At 41.3% G+C, this 25,800-nt stretch overlaps 1 protein-coding gene and 1 long non-coding RNA gene across 2 annotated transcripts in view; both read left to right on the top strand.

Annotated features, from left to right (window-relative positions):
* The window catches only part of LOC108099002, a 259,141-nt gene that overhangs the window by 19,487 nt on the left and 213,854 nt on the right, over window positions 1-25,800 (top strand). The gene's annotated exons all lie outside the window — the stretch shown is intronic.
* LOC108099000 (glycine-rich protein 1) lies at window positions 13,375-14,401 on the top strand. The gene is made up of 2 exons (XM_017202231.2): window positions 13,375-13,456; window positions 13,652-14,401. Exons 1-2 carry the CDS (start codon window positions 13,412-13,414, stop codon window positions 13,862-13,864), a joined length of 258 nt encoding a protein of 85 aa, XP_017057720.1. The 5' UTR covers window positions 13,375-13,411; the 3' UTR covers window positions 13,865-14,401.

Genomic DNA, 25,800 nt, shown 5'->3' with positions numbered 1-25,800 from the left:
ACGTAAGTGGCCGACTGTCTGGCCATCTCGTTGAACTACTCGAACGTTAAGTGGGCCAATAACTACTGGGGAAAGTACTATAATACTACGGAAATTATAACGAGGCATCACAGGTTAATAATGGTTAAAGTCCCGGGGTCATACAAATCTAATTAAAGCAGGCTTAATCATTGTTTGTTTTGCTTTTCCGAAGAGTTTCGAGTTCAGAGTTAGACCTTTGCCAGGATCCGTTGGGTGACCGACTCGATGGCATTGACCATTTAATACAACTAACTGATTCTGAGAAAAGGGGGAGGGAAAGCCACAGCCCTTTGGCCCCTGTCAGCAGCCGTCGCAGAGGAAATTGAATTGCAGTCATGATGTTGACATTGCGTGCAACAAAATAACCCGAGTCGCCGGACGACCGACCACTCAGCTCCGGGTGTGCAGAAATGTAATTCCCCGGAGTTCAGGGTCCACGTTTTGTCCATGGGTCCACGGGTCCACGGGTCGAAGTCTACGCGTGCATTGACATAAGATACATTATTGCAAATTGTTTCGATTTCATAAGAAGTTTCCACAACAAATCCTTGGGCGACATTTTCGCCTGGTGCCAGGAAGTTGGGGGATTGCGATTGCCACTGCGATTGCGACATGCAATCACATGTCGCCTTTTTCCTTTTCCTTTCCCCTGACCCCTGACCCCCGACCCCTTTCACCCATTTCGCCATTTCCTCGACGCCCCTGACATTCACACATTTTATTTCATTTGTCGGGCATTTGTTTCGCTTTTTGTTTCGGGGAGTCCTGCTAGAAAGGATCAGCGGGGCCACTTGCTCTTGGCTGCTGCCCAACGGAAAACAAGCGAAAAGCCTTTCCAGCGCTTTTCATTTAGCGAAATGAGCAGCCGCGAGTCGGAAAAGAGTTTTCACCAGGCGAAAAATCAATGGGGATTGCGGCCAAAAAGGAAATCATTTGTTATTGAATCCGGTTGGCAGGGGTTGTGAAAGCGGGTTGCAAAGTCGGAGGAGTCCAAGTCAGTGGGTGTGAGTGGGTGGTTAAGGACAGGAGCGGTTAGGTAAATGCATCAAGTAGGGCAGAAATAATTCTTGGCCCCGAAGCAGACTGAAAATGAAGCCAGCAGTTCCGTTCCGTTCACTTTAAATGCTTTAAGATTTTATTGGGTGTTGGTCTAATGGTGCTACAAGTCGTGGCAGAAGGTATCGGTTCCGCATTCCATACCGCATTTATCAGGCCCTCAACCATTGCCGTCCATTGCCCAATAAACTATTCCACTACATCGTGCATTCGATAAATTGAACAAATTCGGAACTGTTAAGTTTGTCGCTTGTTCTCGACTCATCGCCGGACATCGGAGGACTTGGACATGGACTTGGACTCCCGTTCCCGCATGCGAGACATCCGAACCTTGGGAACTCTCCAGGACAAGTTCCGCCCGACACATAATCAGCGAGGATGTGCCAGGACTCGACTCTGTCCTACATGATTTACATTTTTCGTCCATAGAAAATTCTATTTTATGGGGAACTTTGCTTAACAGTCGTACCCCGGGATTTCAATGAGGGGGTTTATCAGGGGGTTAAGAGCCATAAAAGCTGGGAGCAAGTCCTCAATATCAAGTGAGAACCCATGATACCCTCTACTAAAGAAGAGTGAAGTGAAGTGTGATGTATAATGATTGTAATTTGAAGTTAAGGTATCCCTCTGGTCGTTCACTTCCTGCTCCGCATCTTCAGATGGTGGCGCGTCTGCTGCTACAAGCAGATCATGTCCTTGTTAACACGCCATAAAAGCTGTCACAACATGTATACGTATATGTCGATAAGTCGGGTTCAAGCCACCCGGAGTCGAGTGTCAAGCGGGGAATCCCCATTCCGTGAGTGCTGCTGCTGCTCTGAGTCGCAGACACCGCCAGACATCGCCGGGCTTCGATTCCAAGGAAGTAGGGAGGCAGAGAAGCAGAGTCCGAACAAGAAATACTTTCGGGCCGCGCCAAACCAATTGCCAGTTTATTACTTACAATTTATTGGGAAGGACAACAAGAGCGAAGAACACAGAGGTGAAGTGAGGGGGAGGGCGCCTCCCACAGAGCCGTAAAAAGTCAGCCGGCACTTTTAAATAAATACGGAAAAGGCAAATAGATGGCGGACCCAATACAGCGGCTCACAAAAAATACGACTTCGAGTATGTGTTCATGCGGCGAGGACATCCGAAGATGAAAATATGGGAAAGAAAAATCAAGGAAATCTCCAGCAGCCAAAAGGGTTGATTGGCGTAATGGGGTAACTAAAGTGCACTGAAAACACCGATCTCCATAAAGGGTTTCAAATCCAAAACCCCTTCAGAATCCAAGGAGCCTTGTGGATTAGCAAATCTATTTCTCTTGGTGCAGAATAGTTGTTTCCTTGGTTGACCAAGCAAACCTCCCTTCCCCCGTCAATTTCGCCCGAATGCTGCTGAACGCAGCTTTATTCCTCTTTTGTAAATCATATTAAACGAATAGCGATGAATTATTGCCCACAACCCATATGCGACTCTCCTCGACTTTCGAGGGCGGAGCGGGTCCACTGCAGCATTATTATTCTTATTTTTATATCCTTGCAGAGGGAATTATAATTTCAGTCAGAAGCTTGCATGTCTAAATGTCTACATATAACTTTTCTATTTTCAAACTGATTTCGAAGCAGCATACCTCTAAAAGTTTATAATGAAAATAAATTTTGAGCAACTGCGTCAATAGTAATTTTTTTTATCTGTTGTCCGATTTTTTTAAATTTTTATGTTGTAACATCTTTCCAAATTTTCAAAACGTGGCTTTGCTAAAATTGGCCAAAATGTACTAATTCTAAGTCCATTACTTTTTTATTATACCCTTGCAGAGCAAAAGGGTATTATAATTTCAGTCAGAAGTTTGCAACGCAGTGAAGGAGACACCTCAGACCCCATAAAGTATATATATTCTTGATCAGCATCACGAGCAGAATCGAAATATGTATGTACGTCTGTCCGTCTGTCCGTCTGTCCGTCTGTCCGTCTGTCCGTCTGTCTGTCTGTCTGTCTGTCCGTCTGTCCGTCTGTCCTCCTGTCGGTTTCTATGTAAACTAGTCTCTCAGTTTTGAAGCTATCTTGCTGAAACTTTCCCAAAATTTGTGTAGTTATTGCACGCAGTATATAAGTCGGAACGAGCCGGATCGGCCGACTATATCGGATAGCTCCCATACAAGAGGTCAAAAAAATAAAGGATAAAAAATTATTACGCCGTTGTTTTTGATCTGATCGACTTGAATTCTTCAAGATGGCGTTTTCTAACTGTTATTGAATTTCGGATTAAATTTTATCAAAATCGGATAACCCTATCATATAGCTGCCATAGGAAAGATCAAAAAATTTATATAGAAATAATGGCAAAATAATCATAACGTTGTTGTTTTTTATTCCACGAGCATGATTTTTACAACATCGACTTTATGAACTACCCTTGAACCGAGAAAAAAATTTCATAAAAATCGGACAACTATATCATATAGCTGCCATATGAACAATAGTCGAAAATATGGAAAATTAATAGAAAAGTCGTCATAGCTTCGATGTTATTAGCCTTTATGTATTTTGTTCGATTGATGACTGCAAGGGTATATCAGCTTCGGCTTGCCGAAGCTAGCTTCCTTTCTTGTTTTAATCAGATTTCGAAGTGGCATGCCTCTGGCAGTAATTATTTTCGTTGATATTAATAAAATTTAAACAATTTAATTAAATTTCATGAAAATCAGACGACTATATCATACAGTTACCATAGGAACAATCGGTGAAAATAAACGTGAAACGGCGAAGTAAAACGTTTATGATGACTGCAAGGGAATAGAGGCTTCGGCTTCCCGAGGCTAGCTTCCTCTGTTGTTATTTATTTATTTTGCATTTATTTATGCCATTTAAATACTTTAAACGACGCTATTTTTCACGTTTTATTACCAATTTATTTTTGCTACGCGGATAAGCACTGACCAAGGCATTCTGCCATTCTGCCCCCCGAAAAGTGCACTGCATTTATTATGGGAATGTGTTTTATGTTCGAGTTTGTGCGTCTTGCCACTTGCACAAAGTTATTTGTATTTGTTCGCGTTGTTTAATGGCCAAACCTGAGCGAGTGCCAAGCAATAACTTTTGCCTCACTGTTTTAACTGTACGTACCTACTATATATTTTTCTTTTAGCTCTGTTTTTATTAATTTTCGCTCGCCTCTTGCGGCTCATTTGGTCGCCAGCTCTGCTGCGTCTGACATTTAATTACTTTTCTGGGCTTTTTTTTCGATTTTTTCTTCGCAACTGTTGTTGTTGTTAAGTTTTTGCATTTTGCATTTGGCTAAGTGCACTTTAGATGAACTGGGTGGAGGAAAGGGAGGGGGAGGGGTGCCATGTTCAGAGGTCAATGGAGGCATAATTACCTGGCTGACTGTAGACTGTAGACTGCGCGCCGTTAATATTTCGCTGACTTTGGGCCATGCCGCATTAACATTTAAATACGACTCGCGGCGACTCACATAAATTAAGTCGCGTGGACAACGCGGCGTATGGGAAATGAGCGTTCAGCGGTGCGAATTTCATCAGCCCAAGGGTCGCACGTCGATCACACGGAATATCTGGCTTTTGGTTCGGCCCAACCATCGAGGTTTTGTTATATGCACTTAGAGCATAACAGGAAAGATTGCTGTTCGGAATCCTCGCCAAATTCTAGTTCTACCCCATAATGAACAGCTTTATGATCGAGCACAGGAGAACACACGTATATCAAAGTAAGCTCTTTCATTCCAGGGATGTGTTAGGTCCAATCGAAGGGCTTATCCACTTGACACGCGGTTATGCGGTTATTCCCCGAATCGTTCAAGTTTACACCCTGTGTTTATCAACATTCGGTGTAAATACTCGCATATCAGGGTATCTGGTTGCGACTTATCAGCCTGCGAGCAACTGCATTGCGGTTATGTTCCGAGTTCTGGGTAAAACTAGTTGTTTACATTTCCACCATACAAATATCGATATCGTAGCGGATGCGATAAGTCTAGCCGATTTCGGAGTGCTATATAGTACGTATGTGTGCAGCTCTGGAACTTATTTCTGATATTCCGAATCAATTACGCACCATTGTCAAGCCGCATGCTTAGTTTACAAGTAGCCTAATTGCATTCAGGCTTGCAATTTTTAGAAGATGTTTATATTATATATATGAGCGCTATCGGGCTTGATTTCTTACTTCTCTGATTGTCACTCAACCGTAAAAATAGTTCCCTGGCACTTTCATATGTACATTTAGTTTGTTAAAACGATTTTGCTGAGCTTGCACTTCGAGCATTATCATAATCGATTGACGTCAATTTGTATTTGCTTTCGAAGCGAGTATTCAAATAAAAAGGGGCTGGGGTGACCGGGTCGTTTGTTGATCTCCGTTTGGATCGTTATAATTTGTTTTGTTTGCTGCCGAAATTGAGTTTTAACTCTGGCCGGTCTATTTTTACACTCGGAATAGCGAATTTCGTAGTTGTTGGCCTCGCCAGATTCGCGGAATTCATTTATCGGAACCGAACATTTGTTATTGCGGTTCAATTGATTCCCAGTCAGTTAATTTATCTAGTGTCGGAGCGGAGGAAGTGAGAGCGAGAGTTATGTGTGCGCCACATGTTTTGATTATTTTTATGAAAATTAAAATGCGTTTGCGTGTAATTAGCCCGGGAAAGAGGAGACCCGCGCTGTGTGGCCCGCCGTTCTTCGAGGAAACATTTGCTCATTGCCATTTCGGGAGACGCTGATGACTGCGCCGCTGATGAGGTAATCTTCGCTCTTCGCCGGCATCGCTGTGGCAGCTCAATTTGATTTTGCAATTAACAGTTGGGTCCGCGGATTGCCAGCCCAGCCCAGCCCAACCCGATGCCATTCCAGCATTCTGACTCACGGGAAAAGAATATTTATTGCCAGCTGCGGTGATTTTCGGTGATGTTTGCTGTTGCTCTATACCAGGTGCTTTCTGAGTCTCACTTATTTGTCTGCAATTAAGTACAATACAAACTATAAAACTAAGTTCAATACCGAAACAACAATAACTTGCTGTGTTATTGCTCTGATAGCTTCCCTCCCCGCCCGTAAATCTGATTTCGATTCAAGAGAAATTATTCCCACGTCTGGACATCAATGCATTCATCTGGCTGTCAGGTGCAACCCGACACCGAGCGATCCGCATATTGGGAATATTAATACCCACACACTCGATAAGCGCATTTCTGTGCGCACATTCGCCGGGCTCAAATGCCGCGATGCGATGCGAATTTATTTTAAAAACATTCCAGGCAATCGCGTTTAAAAATAACGGTGTGGCATAAATCAATTCTGGGCTAATTAAAAACATGTTAATTGCGCCAACTGGCGGTATTTATTTACTGTTGAACACACTTTCCACGAATCTGCGCATATTCATTCACAAACGATAAACAATTTGATAAATGCGTGCGAGGACGTTGATTTTGAAATAAATAACTTTTGACATACGAGGCGAATGTGTTTCGGCAGAGACCATATACCAATACCATATACTATATAGCGGACGGCAGATAGCAGATACCAGTTCGACCTTCGTGCTCATTATGGATTCGCATGCAAATCGCCTGCTGCCAAGATAAATTGTGCCGCAATCCCGGCAGAAGGTTGCCGCCAAATCCGGCTCCAAAGCCCCAAAAACAATCCCAAAACCGAAACTGAAACGACGCGCGGCGCACTTGTTAATGAAGTTAACCATGTTGTTGGCGGCGATGCGACGATCCGTGCCAAGGTGCAAGTGGCAGGCCGCGGTGCATTCGCCAGATACAAACGTACGAGTAGATGCACTTCGAGATGCGCGGCACACGAAGATACACGAAGAATGAGGCGCGATCCGCTGCAAAACACAAACAAACGAGGCGGCCAAAGCAAATCGGGCAATAATAAACACGTTCTTTTGCCTCTTCTCGCCGCCTAATGGGGCCACCTTAATGGAGAGCTCCAACTGAAAACTGAGGGGAAGCTGAGGAGCGATGTCGTGGCGTCGTAAATTCCCAACTAAGATGACGAATTACTGGCGCCTACTCTGGTGACCGAGTTCCGAGTTTGATATAAATATGAGCAGGGCAAATTCAAAGCAATGATTGTTTCGAGTTAGGGATCTCCATTCATTTAAAAACCTATCACTGATGCAGCTGATAGAGTGTAACGAACTGATTTGGTAATAAAAACTTATTTCGTCGGGGTCACCTCTTCTGGAGCTGGAGGTATTTCCCTTTTGCAGTTTATCAACTGTGTTATACACTAGAAATACCTTTTACTATAAAACAGAAGCCCCAATAAAATGCGATCGATCAGCGCGTTCTTTACAGTCAGGCCTCTTATACAACGACGGCAGAAGCGAATCGGCGACAGTTGACATATGATTATCGCTTTGGCGCATGTTTCTGTGTCAAGTGTTTGTTCTCCGTCGAAATCAGCAAATGTACATAAATATTCATATACATATTTAGCAGGCAAGCAGGCATGTTCGCCTGATATAATTACGATGAGAAGAACCGTTACCTGGGCTTTGGCCGAAATAAAACACCGCCGAACTCGGGGCTATTTTTGGATAAGCCGTGTTTAATTTCGTACAAGTTAATCATTGCACTTCAGCTTGTTATATTGCCACTTAAAATGATAATTAGATGTGTCTAGCAGAAGTGACAAATCAAATGGGGTTCTTTGAACCCAGAATGGGGAACTGTGGGTTAAGGTCAAGGCCAATTATAATTTGTATTTCTCTGGGATAGATTAATTCGCTTGGATTTGGGTATAAATCGAGTTTTTGAATGGGTTCTTTGAACCAAGCGGTCAGTGAAGTTTAATTGCAGATGAGCGGAATGTTTCAAGTTAAGACTAATGCTGCAACTCTTCCACTTAAGTGGATGAAAAAAAACCTTGTTCATTTTAAGGCTAAGTCATTTAGAATTTTCAATATCTGCACATTTCGTCAACAGTAATGCATTTCTGTTCTAAAATTCAGCTTTTAGCGCTTCAATGCCACATATGTATTTCCATTTCATATTGCATTTCGTAACCGCCTTGCATTTATATGTATATTTATGCAGTATCGGATATAACTTCACCTTCTCCAATCACATAACCACCAAATGATTTAATATTGTTGAAAACTCCGTTCTGGTGCCGTTCTATTTTGATATTAATGATTGCAATGGGGTTAGAAAATTATTCGCGAACAAGATGGAAAATGGGCGCCAGGGTTGTCGCTCTTCTTTGCGACCCGGTTTTTGTCGTTCTTGGCATTTATCACACATTTTAATTTGTAATTGTGTTGTTGTCGTACTTGGGTTGCTGTTCTTTCTGCATTATTTATACGAAATTTTTATTGTTGTTCTGCTGACGGATTTTTTGTTCGCCGCCGCCGTGTTAGGGCGAAATATTTTGTTTGGGTTTTGTTTCTGTTTTGGTTTCTGTTTTATTCTCATTGTCAGTCGCCGTGGCTCTTTGTGTTTTGATTACGCAAATTAAAAGCGTCTAGACAGGGCAGCCGATTGGGGAAGGGACTGATCAAGGGAGCCCGACGGCGAGGGTTGACCGACTGACCGCCGGCAGCGCCTTATGCAACCGCTGTGTGGAATCGTCATGTTGTGTCCAACTAAGATAACCCAAATATAACAAGAATTCTTCTTTATGTAATGGGTCAATGACACCCTAAAGGTATTTCCAGGTAAGTGAAATTTGCAACGTTAATAAAACCGCTTACCAAAGAGATGAGTGGCTTTGAAGTATTTCGTATTGCGGGGCAAAGTGCAAAAACAATTCGAAGTTTTGATGTCAATGAGTAATATTAACACTCGCAATTGAGCAATTCTATAGCAAGGAGCTTATTTTGGAGCAGTAAGGACGAACCACCCACGCGAATGCTGTACCAACTAGCTTTTTGATCGAAGCCGATCTATGTGATGGTCAGAGAGAGCGACGCGTAAGCAGTTTTGTTTTTCTGCACGCGACGCGTAAGCAGTTTTGTGTTTCTGCAAGAAAATTCTGTTTTATTCTGGTAATATCGTGATTACAATACGCAAAAGTGGTGGAAAGTGAAAATGAAAGTGCGGTGAACGCGTGGAATATGGAGGATATAGGGAAACTTTAGAAACGCATCCCTAATTTGCAAATTTCGGGTCCGTTTTTTGTAATTGGCGGCTCATACTAATACATCCATAAATATGCCAAAACAGTAGAGGGCGACGCGTAAGCAGTTTTGTTTTTCTGCTGGGAAAATTCTTTTTTATTGTGGAAATATATTTATTACAGTACGTAAAAGTGGTGGAAAGTGAAAATGAAAGTGCGGTGAACGCGTGGAATATGGAGGATATAGGGAAACTTTAGAAACGTATGCCTAATTTGCAAATTTCGGGTCCGTTTTTTGTAAATGGCTGCTCATACTAATACATACATACATATGCCAAAAAAGTAGAGGGCGACGCGTAAGCAGTTTTGTTTTTCTGCTAAGAAAATTCTTTTTTATTGTGGAAATATATTTATTACAATACGCAAAAGTGGTGGAAAGTGTAAATGAAAGTGCGGTGAATGCGTGGAATATGGAGGATATGGGGAAACTTTAGAAACATATCCCTAATTTGCAAATTTCGGGTCCGTTTTTAGTAAATGGCTGCTCATACTAATACATACATACATATGCCAAAAAAGTAGAGGGCGACGCGTAAGCAGTTTTGCATTTCGGTGATTATAATTAAATTTAATCGCGCTTGTAAGATGACTACGGCAAGCAAAAGCGGTTAAAAGTGTAAATCAAAAGGCGGGGAACGTGAAGTATATGGAGCCGCCCTAACTTTAACATATTTTGAATGTTTCGGGACCGTTTCTGGCCATTAGCGCTTTCACAAATACCCTGAGAGGATATAAAAAAAATAAAGCACTAACGATTATCAATCTCTCGTGTTAGTAGCTTGCGCGGTTTTTTTTTTTTGCAAGAACGGTTTGTGTTTTTTGTCGTAATAAAAAGTGTAAGATCGCGTAGGTTGGAGCTTTTTGGAAACATTCATGGACTTTTCTTTCTCAAAAGTGCTCAGGACTCCGTGCACCAATACCATAACCCTACGTGTGTGTAGGTGTAAGAAAGGTAAGCTACCGAAAATACAGTTGTTTTCAAAATACGAACTGCTTTCTTAACAGTCTAGATAATATTGAATAAAAATTCAAAAAATGGTAACCTTAAAAAAAATTATTTAAAGCCAACAAGTTAAGTTATTGTGCAAAATTTAAATGATAATGTATTTTAACAGTTTCTTTTTTTGGATAAATTTAGTGCCTTTTAAAAAAAAGCTTTAGGAATTTTTTTGTTTTTTTTTTTTTTATGTGTGTACTTACTGTACAGTTAAGTAATTAAAACCAAGCAAATGTTTTAAGTCGTGCTTCGTGGTGATTTATTTATCCATGTCCTGTCCTTTCGCGCCGAGAACTGCTTTGTCGCGGCAAAGTTGATTGACCTCTTCATCTAATGACCTGCCACAGTGAATTGACCTCAGACATCTGCTGTACCTCCTTGGGGATAAAGAGGTCGATGCCACGCCTTCTCCGCATCTATGCAGCCGCACTTCATTACCGGATAATTGAATATGTGCGACGATAATTTTATTTTACGCAATATAAACACAAACTGCACATAACTTTCCTCCCTTCTCCTTTTCGCTGCTTCTGGCAGAGACAATTAATGCGCCCACAAGCGAATTTCTGCTGATAACAAGTGGTATTTAGAGGGCCAGAAACTTAATTATCCGTCTGGACGAGCGTGGGATTTAGCCGTAGGCGACCTTCACTGGGGACCAAGGACCAGCGCATAAATCATACAATATCGATTGTCGATAAAGGGAATTAATTTTTCTGGCAAAACTCACTGGCCCACGCAAATATTGCTTCACCTTTAATTTAACCCATTTGTTCTACGTGGTATCATCTGCAATAATACAAATTAATGTTGAAAAATTTTGGTTACAAATAATATAATATAATCAAAATGGGCTTTTTCGAGTAAATCTGTTAATTAAATAATTTTCCATTCGTATGATTCAGACTAAAAATGGGTTAAGCGTCGTCTTTATTATTAAGAATTGGCGTTTTATTCGAATTCGTTGTAATTATTTACATTAAAGATTGTGTCGACGGGGCGATCTGAAGGCAAATACTTGGCGGTGACTTACAATTTCGATGGACGACGACGACGCTTTGAATGCCAAAGTGGCGGCTGCGGCGACGCAACTCGTATACCTACGACAACTGTCAGTTTGAATAATCTATATCTGTGGGATTGTTGTCTTGCAGTTGGCTGTTGTTGCTGCTGTTGTTGCCTTTGTTTCCCCGCTGTTTTTGTTTGGTTTTCGTTTTGTTATTTCTGTCGTCTGAAGCGCCTTATCGGCGGCGCCTCCAGAAAATATGTCACACGTACGCGTCAAAATTTCTCAGAAAATAAACCGCAAAATAAGCATGATACGTCTGAAACGATACGGGGAGGCACCGTAGGCGATTATGCGATGTTCGCCGTCCTTTGGGGTATGAGTAATTTGGTAATTTCGATTTTAACAGTTTGAAGAGGCGCCAAGAAGTTGTCTGTAACTATGACCAAGCGTCATAAGCCATATCGATAAGAAAAAATCTATTATTGATAATCTAAGTTTTGACTTCAGTTTTGTTTAAACTGCCAAAATAACAATTTTACTTTAACTTGATTCAACTTAATGATACATTTCTGACTGTCTAATTGCATTGTACATTGTTTACAAATAATATGGATACTAAAAAAATTCGCTTTGTTTTCCCCATATCAAAGCGGGAAAACAAAACCGTAAATTTGTTTGTTCCGTGAAGAACCGAAAACATTTACGGAGCCATAATGCACAAACCTCAAATGGACTTCCTCAATACAACTAAGGATAAAGGGTAATCCAGAGGAAAATAAATAATAAAACGCACATGTATCAACCACAAAAAGTGTATAAAAATCGCATGCGCAATCGCTTTTATTGCATTTGATGAACATTTAATTTTGATTTAATTTTTAATGATGCCACAACCAGCACTCCCCTGTTCCATTGTTGTGTGTATTTTTTTGGCTCAAGCTACGTGATAATCGGCTATATTGCCCATTACTGCGGCCACCCACAGATGAGCAAATAACAATGACAAACGATGTTCATATAAGTCCGTTTATATGGACTATATCTTATTGTGGTGGGTAAATTTTTTGCTATTCAATGCAGTTACATTTTGCAAATTGGCAGACGGCTTGTTTATTTATTTATTTTTGTTTAAATTTTAATGATAGCTCCGGCAAGTCTGAGCACGGCAAATAAACAAATTAACTCTAAAAATCATTGAATTTGTAATTACATGTTCTTGTATGCGTGTGTATCTGCGATTGTTTAATGTAATTGTTTTGTTTATCATTGTTGCACTTGTTCATTCCGGATAATTGCAGATTGGCATGGGGGTCGCAAAAAGTGTGAAAGTACAGCAGTAATAAATCAATTATTTCATTGTTCTGAAAAAGAGATCTTTGATTTATCAAAAGCAGAGAACGAATTATTTGAAACCTTTTAAGTTTGAATTCCTTGAGTTCTGATCAAGAATTTAAGAACAAGAACTGGGGAGAGATAAGGCAGCTTCGTATATAAGCATATTTTTTTCCAGTTTATGTTTAACGTTTTATATTTAAATACAAAATATAACAACTTGAACTAAAGCAACAACTTAAGTTTATTGTTTGTGTTACATTTCATGGCGGTCTCTGGCTTAAGATAAGCGTTCCCAAGAAATCCCATATATTATTATTTAAAAGTTTTATTTTATTTTCTTCGAATTTGCTGTTAGTGTATGTTGCTCTCTCTGTTTCGATTTCGCTTTTGTTGACTATTGACCTTGTACTTTGCACAATTACTCAATATTTTTCCCACAATAACAACCATATTGGACGCAATGTCATCATTCCACTGTTCGGTTGACTGGACCGAACTGGTCGGTTAATTATTTTGTAATTTATTAATAGACTCACGACATAAGCATGCACGGGGCACGGGAGCAATTAAGCGATTGTCAACAATAAAATGTATAAACAATATATGTATAATAGATGGCCCACATCAACGTCGTGTTTACCGAAGATGCTATCAGCTCAAGGGAGATATTCGGCGCTGGCTCACTATTAGTTTCGAGAGCTGCTCAAGATTTGTGTTTGGATAGCACGAAACATGCGCTTCCCACGAGAATCGGTTGGGCTAAAACATGACATTTTGGTTAGTATAAAAAGTCAGTCCCTAGATGGAACCGATTTATAGTTTGTTACAACCAACCTCTGATAAGTACTTTTAACAATGAAAGTCGCGATTTTGTCCTGGATTACTTTGGCAGCGCTAATGGTACGACCTTAAATAGACACAACGCGAATTCAAGAGAGAAACAGTTTTAGTACGGAAAAAGATTTTCAAACTAAGATTTCTATTTTAAAAAATTCTTTAAAATTGTTGTGACTGTTCCTTGCGATTCCACCTCCAAGCCTGTATACCATGAGAGATGATTTTGCTGCACATTAATCGTTTCCCCTTTGCAATTAGTGCATCGCTGGGGCTCAAGTCCCGGGTCAACCCGAGGCCATGGACGCCGCCAAAGGGAGTGTGGGCGCGGCGGCGGGCGCTGGCGGTCAAGTTGGAGCCCAAGGCGGCGGAGCGGCCGACGTTGCTGAAAGTGGAACTGGAGCTGGAATGTCCGCCGGCATTGGAGCGGGCGCCAATGCCCAAGCCGAAGCAACTGGAGCTGGCAGACGTTAGCGCGGCACTTTCGTTTGAAATCTCACGTGCCCTGCGCTATTTGTTCAGGGCCTCGCACTTGTTCACTTGAAAGTTACTCCGCAGAATCGGGGACCAATAAGATAATACCGTTGATCAATTACAGCCGCTGGTTGTTAAGCAAGGGAAAGAAAGACGTATAAGGTGTATTTAATCCATAAAACATGAAGAGTTTCGTTTGTCGCACTCTATGATTCACTGATGGCGCCAGCTTTCAGAGAGCTCAGTGTCATAATTGATTTGAAATTGCGGGGCGTCGCCACGTAATTGGCCGCCCATGCACTGAAAATCGGCTCACTTCAATAGAAGTCAAGCACACCGAAAAACGAATTGTTTTGGCAGCTTAAATTCCATTTAATGCCTTATTATGAAATACACCCCGAAATACATCGACTGTACGGCCGACAGGTGTATGTGCCTTGGGGCAAAAATAGAAATAGAAAACTCATCAGCGAGCGTTAAAAATATCAACAAAATTTCCACATAAATCAAGTGATCAATAAATAAATAAAATATGGCAAGCACTGGCACCAGCACCAGCAACAGCAAAAGCAACAAATTGAATATTGTGAAATAAGGCAAATGAAAAAAGTGGCTTGCTTTGTTTTTTTGCACATTCATCGCAGTTGATTGTGTACAGTAGAGGTTGGGGGTAGACTGACGATGTGGGGCGCAGATAGAGTAATGAGTTTTGATGGGGTATAGACGGGGATGTTTATTAAAAAATGTTAACTGTTTGGGGAATTTGTACTATACTAAAAGTTAATAATTCATTTCTTTCCCGTAGCTTGTATATTTTGTTGACTATCGTTAGGCTTTGGCCCTGTTTCAAACTATAGTTCCTTTCAGGCATAAGCTAAACCCAAGTTACACCCATAAGGCGCAGATAAACAAAAGTTTCATTACCACTTGTGTAACTTGCCCGTAACTTACTGCATAATCCTGAAATTGAACTTGAGAATGGAACTTCGCCCTGCATAAGAAACTGTCCTTGACACGAGCCGCGCTGGGTGAGCTCACCTGTCTGGCCACACCTTCCTTAGATAAGAATTCCTCCACCTGCCGTCTCGAGTTTCTGCCGCCCGTCTGTACGGACTGTCTCCTCGGGCGATTATGGCAGCGCTGCTGGCTTCCTGCGGTGCTGAACTTGAAAGTGGTCACGTGCGAGGCGCCGATGTGCCGATATAATTGCCAATATAATCGCTTGCCCTCTTTGAACTGATAAACTGATATTTCGTGCATAACAAGCGCCGTACAGTGGGCAAAACAGGGGAAAGCTGCCCGTCATATACATTTTTATAAAAAACATTCCATATCCGTTTTGAAACCATTTGACCAAAAGCTATTTGTTGTTCAGGGGATCCTTTGCGCTTTTTGGGGCTACACAAGAAATATCATATTTTGCCGAGTTACTTTTCTTTTTTAAGTGAGCTTTGAAAAGTAATGCATCACACTTAAGACCACGGTGTGCATGTGTGTGGCCCGACTCGAGCTTATGTTTATTTTCATTCACATTTGCAGGTGCCACAGTAAAGTTATGGCCATGTGGCCAATGCGGTCTTTGGTGTAGGGAATCGTGTAATTCCAGTGGCGGGCCTTTAAAATTGATCAACTGCCAAGATTTCCTGGCGGCTCCAGTTCCTCACTTCTGAAGGTGCAAGACTCGAATTCCCACAAATTGCACCTCGCTTGATTTATGTTCGTTTCCTGCTCACGCAAATTGAATTCGTCCATATGCAATCTTATGTGTATGTATATTGAACGTTGAGAAGGGCATAATGGCTTCGATGGGCTATCGCAAATCGGCCATAGGACATTATCCAGTCCCATGCCGGGTAGTCATAAGATATTCGCCATGTCAGTCGTAAATCATTCACAAATCGCACTCACGTGAGTTCATTTGGCACTTACATGTGTCTTCATCGGTTCTTATCGCGAGTGACCTATATACATATATGAATGCATGATATACCTGACAGATACACACATTTCTGTGGGCTTTATAAATATGCGCCGTCATTAGCTTTGGTCTAATCTCTCTGAAATGTGCGCATTAGTGCGAAATAGAATTGTGTTTTGCTAAAAGGAAACTATTTGCGGAAAAGTAAAAATATTTTGCACATGGTGGCTTATATTTAATTTCTTGTATATCTTAATACCTTTATAACTTTATACCCATCTGGACAATTTTCCTCGTAAACTAGTCCTCAGATTAAAAGCTCGATCACACTTTACCAAAATTTTTGTAGTTTCTGATAGTTTGCCAAAAGGTGACCCAAAACTGGACTTCCATTACCCATTACTTTGTCAATTTTAGACCGATCCCAAAGTGGATCTAAACGTTTGTAATCGCATCCTTATTACAACTCCAATCAAAATTTTTCATTTTCCGATGGTCGAAATTTCGACCGCTGTTCATTTTTCAGATTTCAGATTTTTCCAAGTTTTCAATGGACTCTATAGATTCAAATCAGTATCCCATCTGCGTATGTATGTATTTAGCGATTGTTCTAATACCTATGTTTGATTATATTTACACTGGTAACCGCATGCATCAATATATGCGCCGTTAGAATTACGCATTCGCTAATTGTTCCACGAGTAGTACTAAATATAGAATGCCGAAACTGCGTATTTTACTGATTAAACCCCCTGAATGGATCGACAGCCCGGTTCGATGATGACTTTTCCGTTGCTCGTTTTGCACTTTTTGCGTTCCCGACTTTGGGCCGTAAACTACGCAATTGATGGGGTGTAAATGGACGTAAACGCTGTAATCATTACGGCGGCGGCGGCCATTCGCTATTTGTATCTGTCAGATACTTTTGCGCTCGCGCTTGATTTATGAACTGCGAAATGCAGCAACGACAACAACATAAGCGACAATTACTGTTACTTGCCATGTTCATTGCGCTCAATTGAGTAGGTAAATCGCTGAAATGTAATTTCGCCTGCATAATTAATAATTCGAAGCGAATGCGAGTGTCAGAGTAGAGAAAACTGAAAAGATGTATACAAATCAACAAAGCTTATCTTAAATAGAGCATCATTATTGTTAACCAATAGCTTGGTTTTTATTTCTTTATTCCTAAATATCAGTGGATCACCCATTTCGTGTCACATACCTTTAAAAACCAGTAAAAAGCAGCACTGGAAGTCGGCAGGAAACCGAAAGACCCAATTAAAAGCGATTTGCCTCGAGTCTCTAGACTCGAAGCGATCCGCTCGAGCGGTGCCAATTAACATTGCGAGTACGATCCGATTCGATCTCCATTCCCGCATATAGAAACTTCAGCTTGTGCCCGTGCAATTGCGGAACGGATACGCGGCTTTTCGGTTTAAAAATAGCCACCTCAATATTTATTTTTGGCCACCCTGGCCTCCTACTCAAACTCTATGTACTCGCGCTTCCGTCGCCGTTTCTCGCTTTGATGTTTATTTTTAAACCTCACCAAATGCTTGAAATCATTTTTAAAGCTAAGTGGTTGTTTGTTGTGTTAATAACATAAACAGCAGTCCGGCAGCGCCGCCTATTCTAACTTAAGAATGCGAAACGGTCAGAGACTGATGGGATATGTCTGAATGAAAGCAAGAACCGGAGGAGATCGTAGAATGGGAATCGGAGTGCTAAGTGTGCTCTACCCTCAAGTTGACAAGACTCAAACTCGTTTTAGCCAATTGAATTTTTGAATTTTATATAATTTGCTTGCCAATATTTGCGTCTGATCAATACGAGCCTTCAATTATTCATGCCGGTGATTATTGCCCACCAAGGTATTATTTGCTTACCCGTTTAATTTCATCAGCTCAGTTGATTGGTTTAAATAAGTTCAAACAATTTTATATATAGCCTCTTTCGTTGTACTAAATATCAAAGTATGCTTTAATCGATTTTCCAGAATTAAACTAGTTTATTGACCAATTGCATTCCGTTGGAAATAGCCATTATCAACATGACCTTCTCGTGGTTAACTAGCTTGGTTATCAGAGCCCACAATATATTTTTTTGGCAGGTACTAGATTGCAAAACCACATCGAATTTTGGCAAAACAAAAAGTAAATAAAATGTCATAAAGATTTTGCTACTGCATTGGAATTATCAGCAGAAAAAGCTGAATAGCACCATGAATGAAATTTGCTGGTCTGCTCTATAGGAAGTTCCCAAAGAGAGTCGCCACCTGTTGAGCTTCTGTTTTCATAGATTCTCTTGTGTTTCCATCTCTTTCTTCTCTCCTCGCCACGCGCGAATAAATTTGTTTATAATTCGCTTTGGCGTCCCGCCCCTTATCAACGCCTTGCCCTTATCTTCCGCTGGCATTGGAAATTCCCGAAGTCGCCGGCGATCGCTTACGATCACCGAACTAAAACATGAAACTACCAGCCTTTCGAGGTGAAAGAACTTTTCGCAAGCGTGTGTCAGACTGGCGATCATGCGCTCTGCCTTGGGGGAAGCTCCGCTCAGAAAGCCACCCCACATTATGCCGCCCAGCCCCCTCCCCCTCCCTCTTTCCATTAAATAAGTGCGTGACTCGGGCACGCGTCTCAGAATGGAATTTTTCGAGCCGCAATCAGCGGGCGAAACTAATGAATCTGAAATTAATACATTTCGCATTCGCCATTCCAAAGTCGAGAATGCGAGTTTCCATTTTGTCACCGATCTTATAATATAATTAAATGGTTTGTGCTAATTTAGTAGAACCCAGAAAAGAGTTCAAACTTGGCAACCGGGATTGGCGGAAAAGCGCTTGTTAAATTGCGCTTCTCGATTTCATTTAGTAAGCGATAAGCACTCACTCTTTTATCGTGTTGTATTTATTTTTTACTTTTTCTTTGAGAAGTTTGTTGTTAACATTTTGGAAATGAGTCTTCTAATTAATGTTGCTGTTGGCCGTATATTAGCACTATTAAATTGTATTACTGACTTCTGTATTTATTTAGCGTGTCATGGCGCGAACCCTCGTGGGCGTTGCTAATGAACATTCCCAGAATGTTATCACTTCTGGGAAAAGAGTGCCAAATGAGATTGAAGTCTGGCAAAAACATTTGCTCAACTCATTGGGGCTTTCTCGATTCTACCAAGTGGTACCGCCGCCACTTCCTCGGGTCTGGGATCCGTCATCCGGTGACTGGCAGCACATGGAGCGATCACTTGATCGCACGTGAACGCCATTTGAAGGCTTTCGACGTAATCGCAAATAGGAAAACCAGATTCGAGCAGCCTGGCGCTTGTTATATTTGCATAAATCATTTCTGCTCGCTCGAATTTTCCATGTTTGCGTATTATTTGCCCTCTGTTTCGGCGTGTGTGTGGTGTTTTATTGCATTTTGGTTTGCGCTTAGTCAAACATTCAAGTGCAAATAACAGCAACCTCAGCGTTTTTATGCGATTTCACTTGAAAATGTATTTCTGTTTTGTAAATTTTAGATTATTTTCGCTATCGTTGCAGTTTCTATTTGCGGCTACAAACTATTTTAGGTAATGTAATAGTTGATCTCGCTTCCATATTACTTAATTTTGAACAAATATGGTAATAGCTAAGGATTATAAAATACTACTTTTTCATAACAAAACGATTTTGAGACATTATTTATTCTCTGCAATTGTAGGTCGACATGTACACGTGCGATCAAAAAACAAAAAAAAAAAAATACACACAGCTTAGAATAAGTGGAAAAGTAAAAAGGCAACTATTTTTACTTTTCATTAAGTACGCAATCGCTTAGCGAAATCACTCATTCGCCGCGTGAGTCCATGATTCAAGGCATTCCGAGCATCACTCATACGTCACGATAGCCGCACGCACAGAATCCCTATCTCCCCTCGTCAGCCATCTGTGTGTTCCCATATCGTATTTCGCATGACGCTCGCTGATCAATAGAAAGCGCTAAACGCCGACGCCCCAACCGAATAACCACTTGTAAATGCACCACCCAATGCCCAATGTACCGCCCCCTCGGTCCTCCCGCGCCCGCGATGTCGGGTCTGGCCATCTGTTTTGATGTCGGGTGTAAACACAAGCTGATGGACAGACATAAACACTTGTGGGCAAACAAATAGATGCACGCGCCACCAAATGCACGCCCACATTGGAATACCGCCTCGCAGCCAATACACTATACGAACTTTTACATTCTAATATTTTTTTCAACAAAACTAATTGAGAATTAAAAAAAAAAATACAAATCTGCTTTTGGAGCTATCCACAGTTCCAGAGGCTTTTGAAATTTATTGATAGGAATTTTGAACGATACTTTTTCCGAGTGTAAACTTTTACCCTTCCTACTGCCTTCCACGTGCTGCTCCACTTTTGTTCGACCGCACGCGCAAAACTTTGCTGCCATATGCAACACATCATGCGAATGAATGACTCGGTCGGCCATGGGCAACCCGAGCTGATCCGTTCGAGACGCGATGGAGGCATCATCTCATCTTCGGTGCCTGATTTATGCCTCGATGGACCTCGACGGTCGGGGGAGGAGGAAAATCGCAAATCGCATTTCGCTCCAATTTTAGACTGCACACAGCCGCTGCCTACTTTCGCCTGCTCTTTCCCTGGACACTGTGCCTGTCCCTGGCTGGCGATCAGTTGTTTACGCGAATTCCAATGCTCCAATACAATACAATACAATACAGTACAAAACAATACAATACAATGTCTAGTGCGGAGGCCGTCGCCCCCTTTCGAGCATACAAGGTATCGTATTCTGCTTACCCATCAGCGAGGCTTCTTCTTTTTCCGATTTGTGTTGCGCGTGTGCAGGTTGTTTGATTTATTCGCTGACTTGTCTACATTTGTCCGACTTGTGGCATTGTGTGCAGGGGGAACAGTGACGATTATCACATCCACGACTTCGACAATTTGGCGCGGTTTCGCTAAATTTTATTGAGTAAATTTCACTAGAGTATATCAGAATTAGTTTGCTCCGTATTTACGATTTTAAAAATGGTACTATACTGTTTTCTAAAGTCCAACGGTATTATTTTGACCCCTGCTGGAAATTGAGAGTGGTATGTTAAGAAGTCGTATGCGCAATCTCTGTTTACTTCTTTAGAACGCCAGGAACCTAAAGTGAGTTTATTGTCACCGATTTTGGCCAGTTTACGTCGAGTGCTTAGTACCCCTTCACCCTCATGTCACCTCATCCATTTTTTGCCTGGTTTTCAGCACAAATTTATGACAATCATTTAAATGTTGTTGTGGCTGTTGTGGCGTGTAAACAAACGCGTTAATAGTTTGCCATTTGTTTTTTGTGTTTCTCGGCGTTGTTGTCTTTGCCACTCTTCCATTTTGTTTTTTATTTATTGTTTAATTTTGTTTTTTTTTTTTTGCTGCTTTTGTTTCTGTCCGGTCAGACACGTGCCATCGTAAAAAATACCATTGACCCCTTGCAAATATTGACAAACCAAATCAGTCGAAAGTGTTTGGACTTCTGTGTGAACGGAAATCACTTAAAATCACTTGTTTAAGTTTAATTTTGAGTGTGCCAACTTGACTTTTGTTCTTTCTTATTGTACAATGACGTCAGTGCTTCGGGAATTGTTCTTTAAAAGTGCGCTGATAATTTTGGCATTTTATCAGATTGAAAAAAAAAAAATATAAACGGGAACTTCCATAAAACATTCACCAATATAAACTTTCCTGATAACCTTGGCGAAATTATTGTTTATACTCGCATATGGCACAAGTTTGGTTTATGATTACCTTGGGTATTTGGACAAAGCTAATGGGAACCTTTTCAAAAAGGGAAGTTCCCCGAAGAATTAATGACTTGTGTATAGTACATGACTTAGACAAATACTTTGCATATCACAGATATTACAAGCTCTTCCGCCTAGTTACCTCTTAATGATAATTAGCATGCTGATAACCCATTCTAATTACCTGGCTGTGGCCCAATCTCAGCCTAATCAAACCATTTTCCCCACAGCGAAAATCACGTAAAAATAATCAAAGAACTGGCTTCCTCTACGTCCGCCCCACTTATATCTGTCATGTTATTACGTCAGTGCAAAATATGTCTTGGCCTTTTCTTTTCATTTCTTTTTTGAGGAAATTTAATAATCGTAAAAACAAAAGCGCAGGCAGAGGGAAAACAAAAACAGAGGCGGCGACAACAACAAATAATAATAATAAAAGGCGAAGGCACGCAAAAGAGCCAACGCGGCATGACAAATGTGCGATAGCGTTAAATAATTTTTACGATGCGTTCGTCATAAAAGGAAGGATGGGGAAGGTGGTTGGTGGGTGGGTGATGGGTTGGGGAGTGTAGTGAAGTGGCGTGGGGAAGAGGGCCGACACATATCACGAGTAGGAGGAGAACCCGACCAGCTTGTGCCTCTATCTTCCAGTCACTCATGCTCGTGTGGCCTTCTCACTTAACTAATCAGCGGCACGTGTTCTTTTTGCAACAAAGTGACAATTTCCCCTGTCCCGTGCTCGTACTCCGTGCCCCCTCCGAATCATTACCTCTTTTCTGCAGACTCTTTATCGTTGTTGTGAGAAGTACGAACAGGTAAGGGAGTGCTTCTTCTCCAAAAAATAACTCCATCACTCTTTAATACATTTTTGACAAAATGAAGTAAAACGAGTAGATGCATGGTTTAGGGTGATTCACCTGAATGGACTTCCATTATTAATATTTATTGTCAAGGTTTGAAATTTCAAAAAAAGAATAACAGGGTAACCCGAAGGTCGATCAGGGCACACATTGGCACTGATTTGTTTTATAATATTCTTCTTTGAGATGTTTCGCTTCTGTGTTTTTGTCCGCCTTTTGTTCAATTTGTTTATCGTTTTTCAGAATTGCAACTGTTGCGGAAATACGTGCTGTCAGGCCCGGCCTCCCCGCACAAGCGAATTGCACCTCATTGTGTTTGTTTATTGGTTTTTAATTCTGCGCATTTTTGCGTAAGCCAAAATATTTGGTTTGCAAAATGACAAGTGTTGGCAGTTTTTGCATTATGCCACCTAAAAAGGTCTTAAGGCGAGATAGCAGATAACAGTTTCTCTTCCGGCAACAATGTCGAACATAAAAGCTAAACAGAAAGTCGTGGCATATTGCTTATAAGTAGAGGTGTGCAATTATTTATTAGGCCTTTGCCGAAGCATTATAGCTTTATAGCGGGAAAAGCGGAAGTGCCTGATATATCGCACTAGATAGTCTTAGAATGAAAGAAGCCAATGGGTTTTTTTTTATAAGGAGATTTTATATACGTTGAGGTGAAGAACAATGTGGACGAGCTTATACATATACATATGTGAAGTCTGTCAGTTTCGATTAATTTGCCTATCTTATGATATCACATTTAACCTAACTAGCTATGGTAGAATTAATTTCTATACACTTAAAGAGGAATAAAAGACGTAAACTATGGTAAAGCCAATTATCTCGTGTATCTAATCAGTTAAAGATATAGATATACATTTCTTGATAAATACCGACTCAGTACTAAAAATAAAATTATTCCAATCCAATTTAAGCCAGTAAATCACAAAGCTTTTTTTGTTTTGCATACGCCTCGAATAAATTAAATTGTCATTGAATTAAATATAATTTATTGTTGTTTACTTGCCCTAAAAAATCACCGGCGCTATTTTTGCATTTAATCTTATTACATTTTTTACTTCTGGTTAAATTTAAATGTGGCTTTAAAGTTAACAATCGCAATTCACATCGAATTTGCGAGTGGCAAAAAGCAACTGAAACTGGAGAACTGGAGAGCACTTAAATAACAAAAAAGGCATAAAAACGATTGAAATTATCGACACGCGTTGGTAATTGAAACTATAATGGTTAGTCATTCTTGTAAACCTGTGGTTGTGTGTGCGCCCACAGATGTTTTTGGGACACATTTCAATCATTGGACTCAATTGTCCAGTCAATTTGCCCGGGTTATGATGTTGACGATAATGGCGATGACTCGCCCTATGTTTTCGATATGGCTTATGATGATGACGATAATTATCGTCGACTGTCAAAGCGAGCAACGAATGCAAACTATACTTTAAACGACCACACCGAAAGCTAACGGCTGTCACAGTCAAAATGTGTGCATTAATATGTGTACTCCCTGCAACTTGAATGTGATTTTCGTGGCACGGTGGAAAAAAGGGCAAATTGTCAATTGATTCTACTGCCAGATGGACAATCATCGGTGGCAGTAGCAACAACAACGACAATAAGCGATTGGACGGATGTATTTCGATTCCGTTTCGCCGTAATTGCCGACAATTTGTGTGTGCTCTTCGGAGCGATGGGGCTGCAAATGTTAAATGTTGAATTTGTGAATGCATTCTGACATGACACACACGGCCACAATTGAATAAAGTCACACAAACAAGCACGCAAAAATTCTCATTCCGATTCGCATGGCAATGACACACTAAAGCCAATGACACAAATAGCCAATATTCGAGTACGTAGCATAACAATCGAATAACAATCGCAGCTGAAATGGTATCAGCACATAGGGGGGAGCACATAAGTAGGAGTTTGGAGGGTGTTTCTGGAATTTTGTCCTTACTCGATGAAGGTTTGCTTATGGGCAAAGTTGGAGATTCTATGAAGATAAGAGATTCCCCTGCACTTGGGACACTTTTTCATTTTTTGTTGGGGTCTCAGCTAGTTAAACAAAAATGTACCCAAACATAGAAAAGGCTTAAACCAAAACCATTGGATCATAATGATTTATGTATGTACGTATCAATGGAATATCAAAATGGTTACAGCAGCGCCAGTCGCGCAACCCACATGCCACCGCCGCATGAGTCAACGCCAGTTGGCAGTCGGCAGTCGGCAGTGAGTGGTGAGTAGTGAATAGTGAGATCGCAGTTAGCCATTTACAGAGCCGCCACCAAGTACACTCGATCCGCTTCAATCCGAGCCGGTCCGATCCGATCCACTTGGGCCACTGCCGCTGACACAGCGACACTCTCTGCACTTTGCCCATAGATGGCAATGCGCGAGTGCTCAGCTACGCCAACGTTTACTACGCTTAACCCAAAAAGCTTTCATTCATAAAATCGCAAAAGGAAGCGGCGAACGCCGGCTGCGACGGCAACTGCGATGCGACACATGCCCAAATTTGTGGCATCCGCTTGGCGGTCCGTGAGCGGACGATTAGACGACGGCGACTGAGACTGCGGCTTCGACTGCGACTTCGACTGCGACTTCGACTGCGACGGCGACTGCGACAGCGACAGCGACCCCATTCCCCCGTCAAATGCTAATTAATATTTTTCGGTTTTGTTTGCTCGCCGGCTGTAGCCATCCCGCTCTGTCCGATCTGTGAATGAGTGTAGTGTCTCTGCTCGGTGCCACTCGCGGATCTGTTTTCCATCTCCCCTCCTCCGTCCTCCATTCGCTTTTATCACCAGCCCCATCATTAGTATCATCATCAGCGGATCAGAGTGGCCCATTCACAAAAAGCAAGCCCATATGTAGTACGTAACGTACTATATAGTGTGTACCGAGTGGAAGTCCGGAACTGGGCGCTTTATGGCGGTTTCTATCAGATCTGCAATTAGTCGACTCGAACAGTAATGTGAAACGGAGGGGGCAACTTTGTGTCGATGTCGCGTAAAGGGGCACGGAGATGGCTGATCCATATTAGATCAATAATACAATGGAAAAATTAAGAACGAGGCTATATTGTCGTATCAACAATGTAATGTAATTTCAAAAACAATCTGCGGTAGGGAAGTTTATGTAAACCCTGCTGTGAATCAACAAATGGGTCATTAAATATAACTTATGATTAGGATTACTGTAAAGTTTATATTTTTGGATACGTTTTTTAATTTTCCCCATGGGGACCACATTGATTAAACTGTCGACCCTTTAATTGCCGGACAAATGGACGAGCGGAAGGCAGATCATTAAGAGTTAATTTCTTGCCCACCAGCAGCACAGTGTCG

The sequence above is a fragment of the Drosophila ficusphila genome, unplaced genomic scaffold, assembly GCF_018152265.1.
Source record: "Drosophila ficusphila isolate 14025-0441.05 unplaced genomic scaffold, ASM1815226v1 contig_288, whole genome shotgun sequence".
In the NCBI taxonomy this organism is placed as follows: Eukaryota; Metazoa; Arthropoda; class Insecta; order Diptera; family Drosophilidae; genus Drosophila; species Drosophila ficusphila.
This window is presented reverse-complemented; position numbering and strand designations above follow the sequence as displayed.

What these genes read in the sequence shown, in the direction of transcription:
- LOC108099000 (XM_017202231.2), top strand. Translation starts at nt 13,412, where the DNA reads ATGAAAGTCGCGATTTTGTCCTGGATTACTTTGGCAGCGCTAATG. An exon ending in TTACTTTGGCAGCGCTAATG is followed by an intron (nt 13,457 to 13,651) that starts GTACGACCTTAA and finishes CTTTGCAATTAG; the next exon opens with TGCATCGCTGGGGCTCAAGT.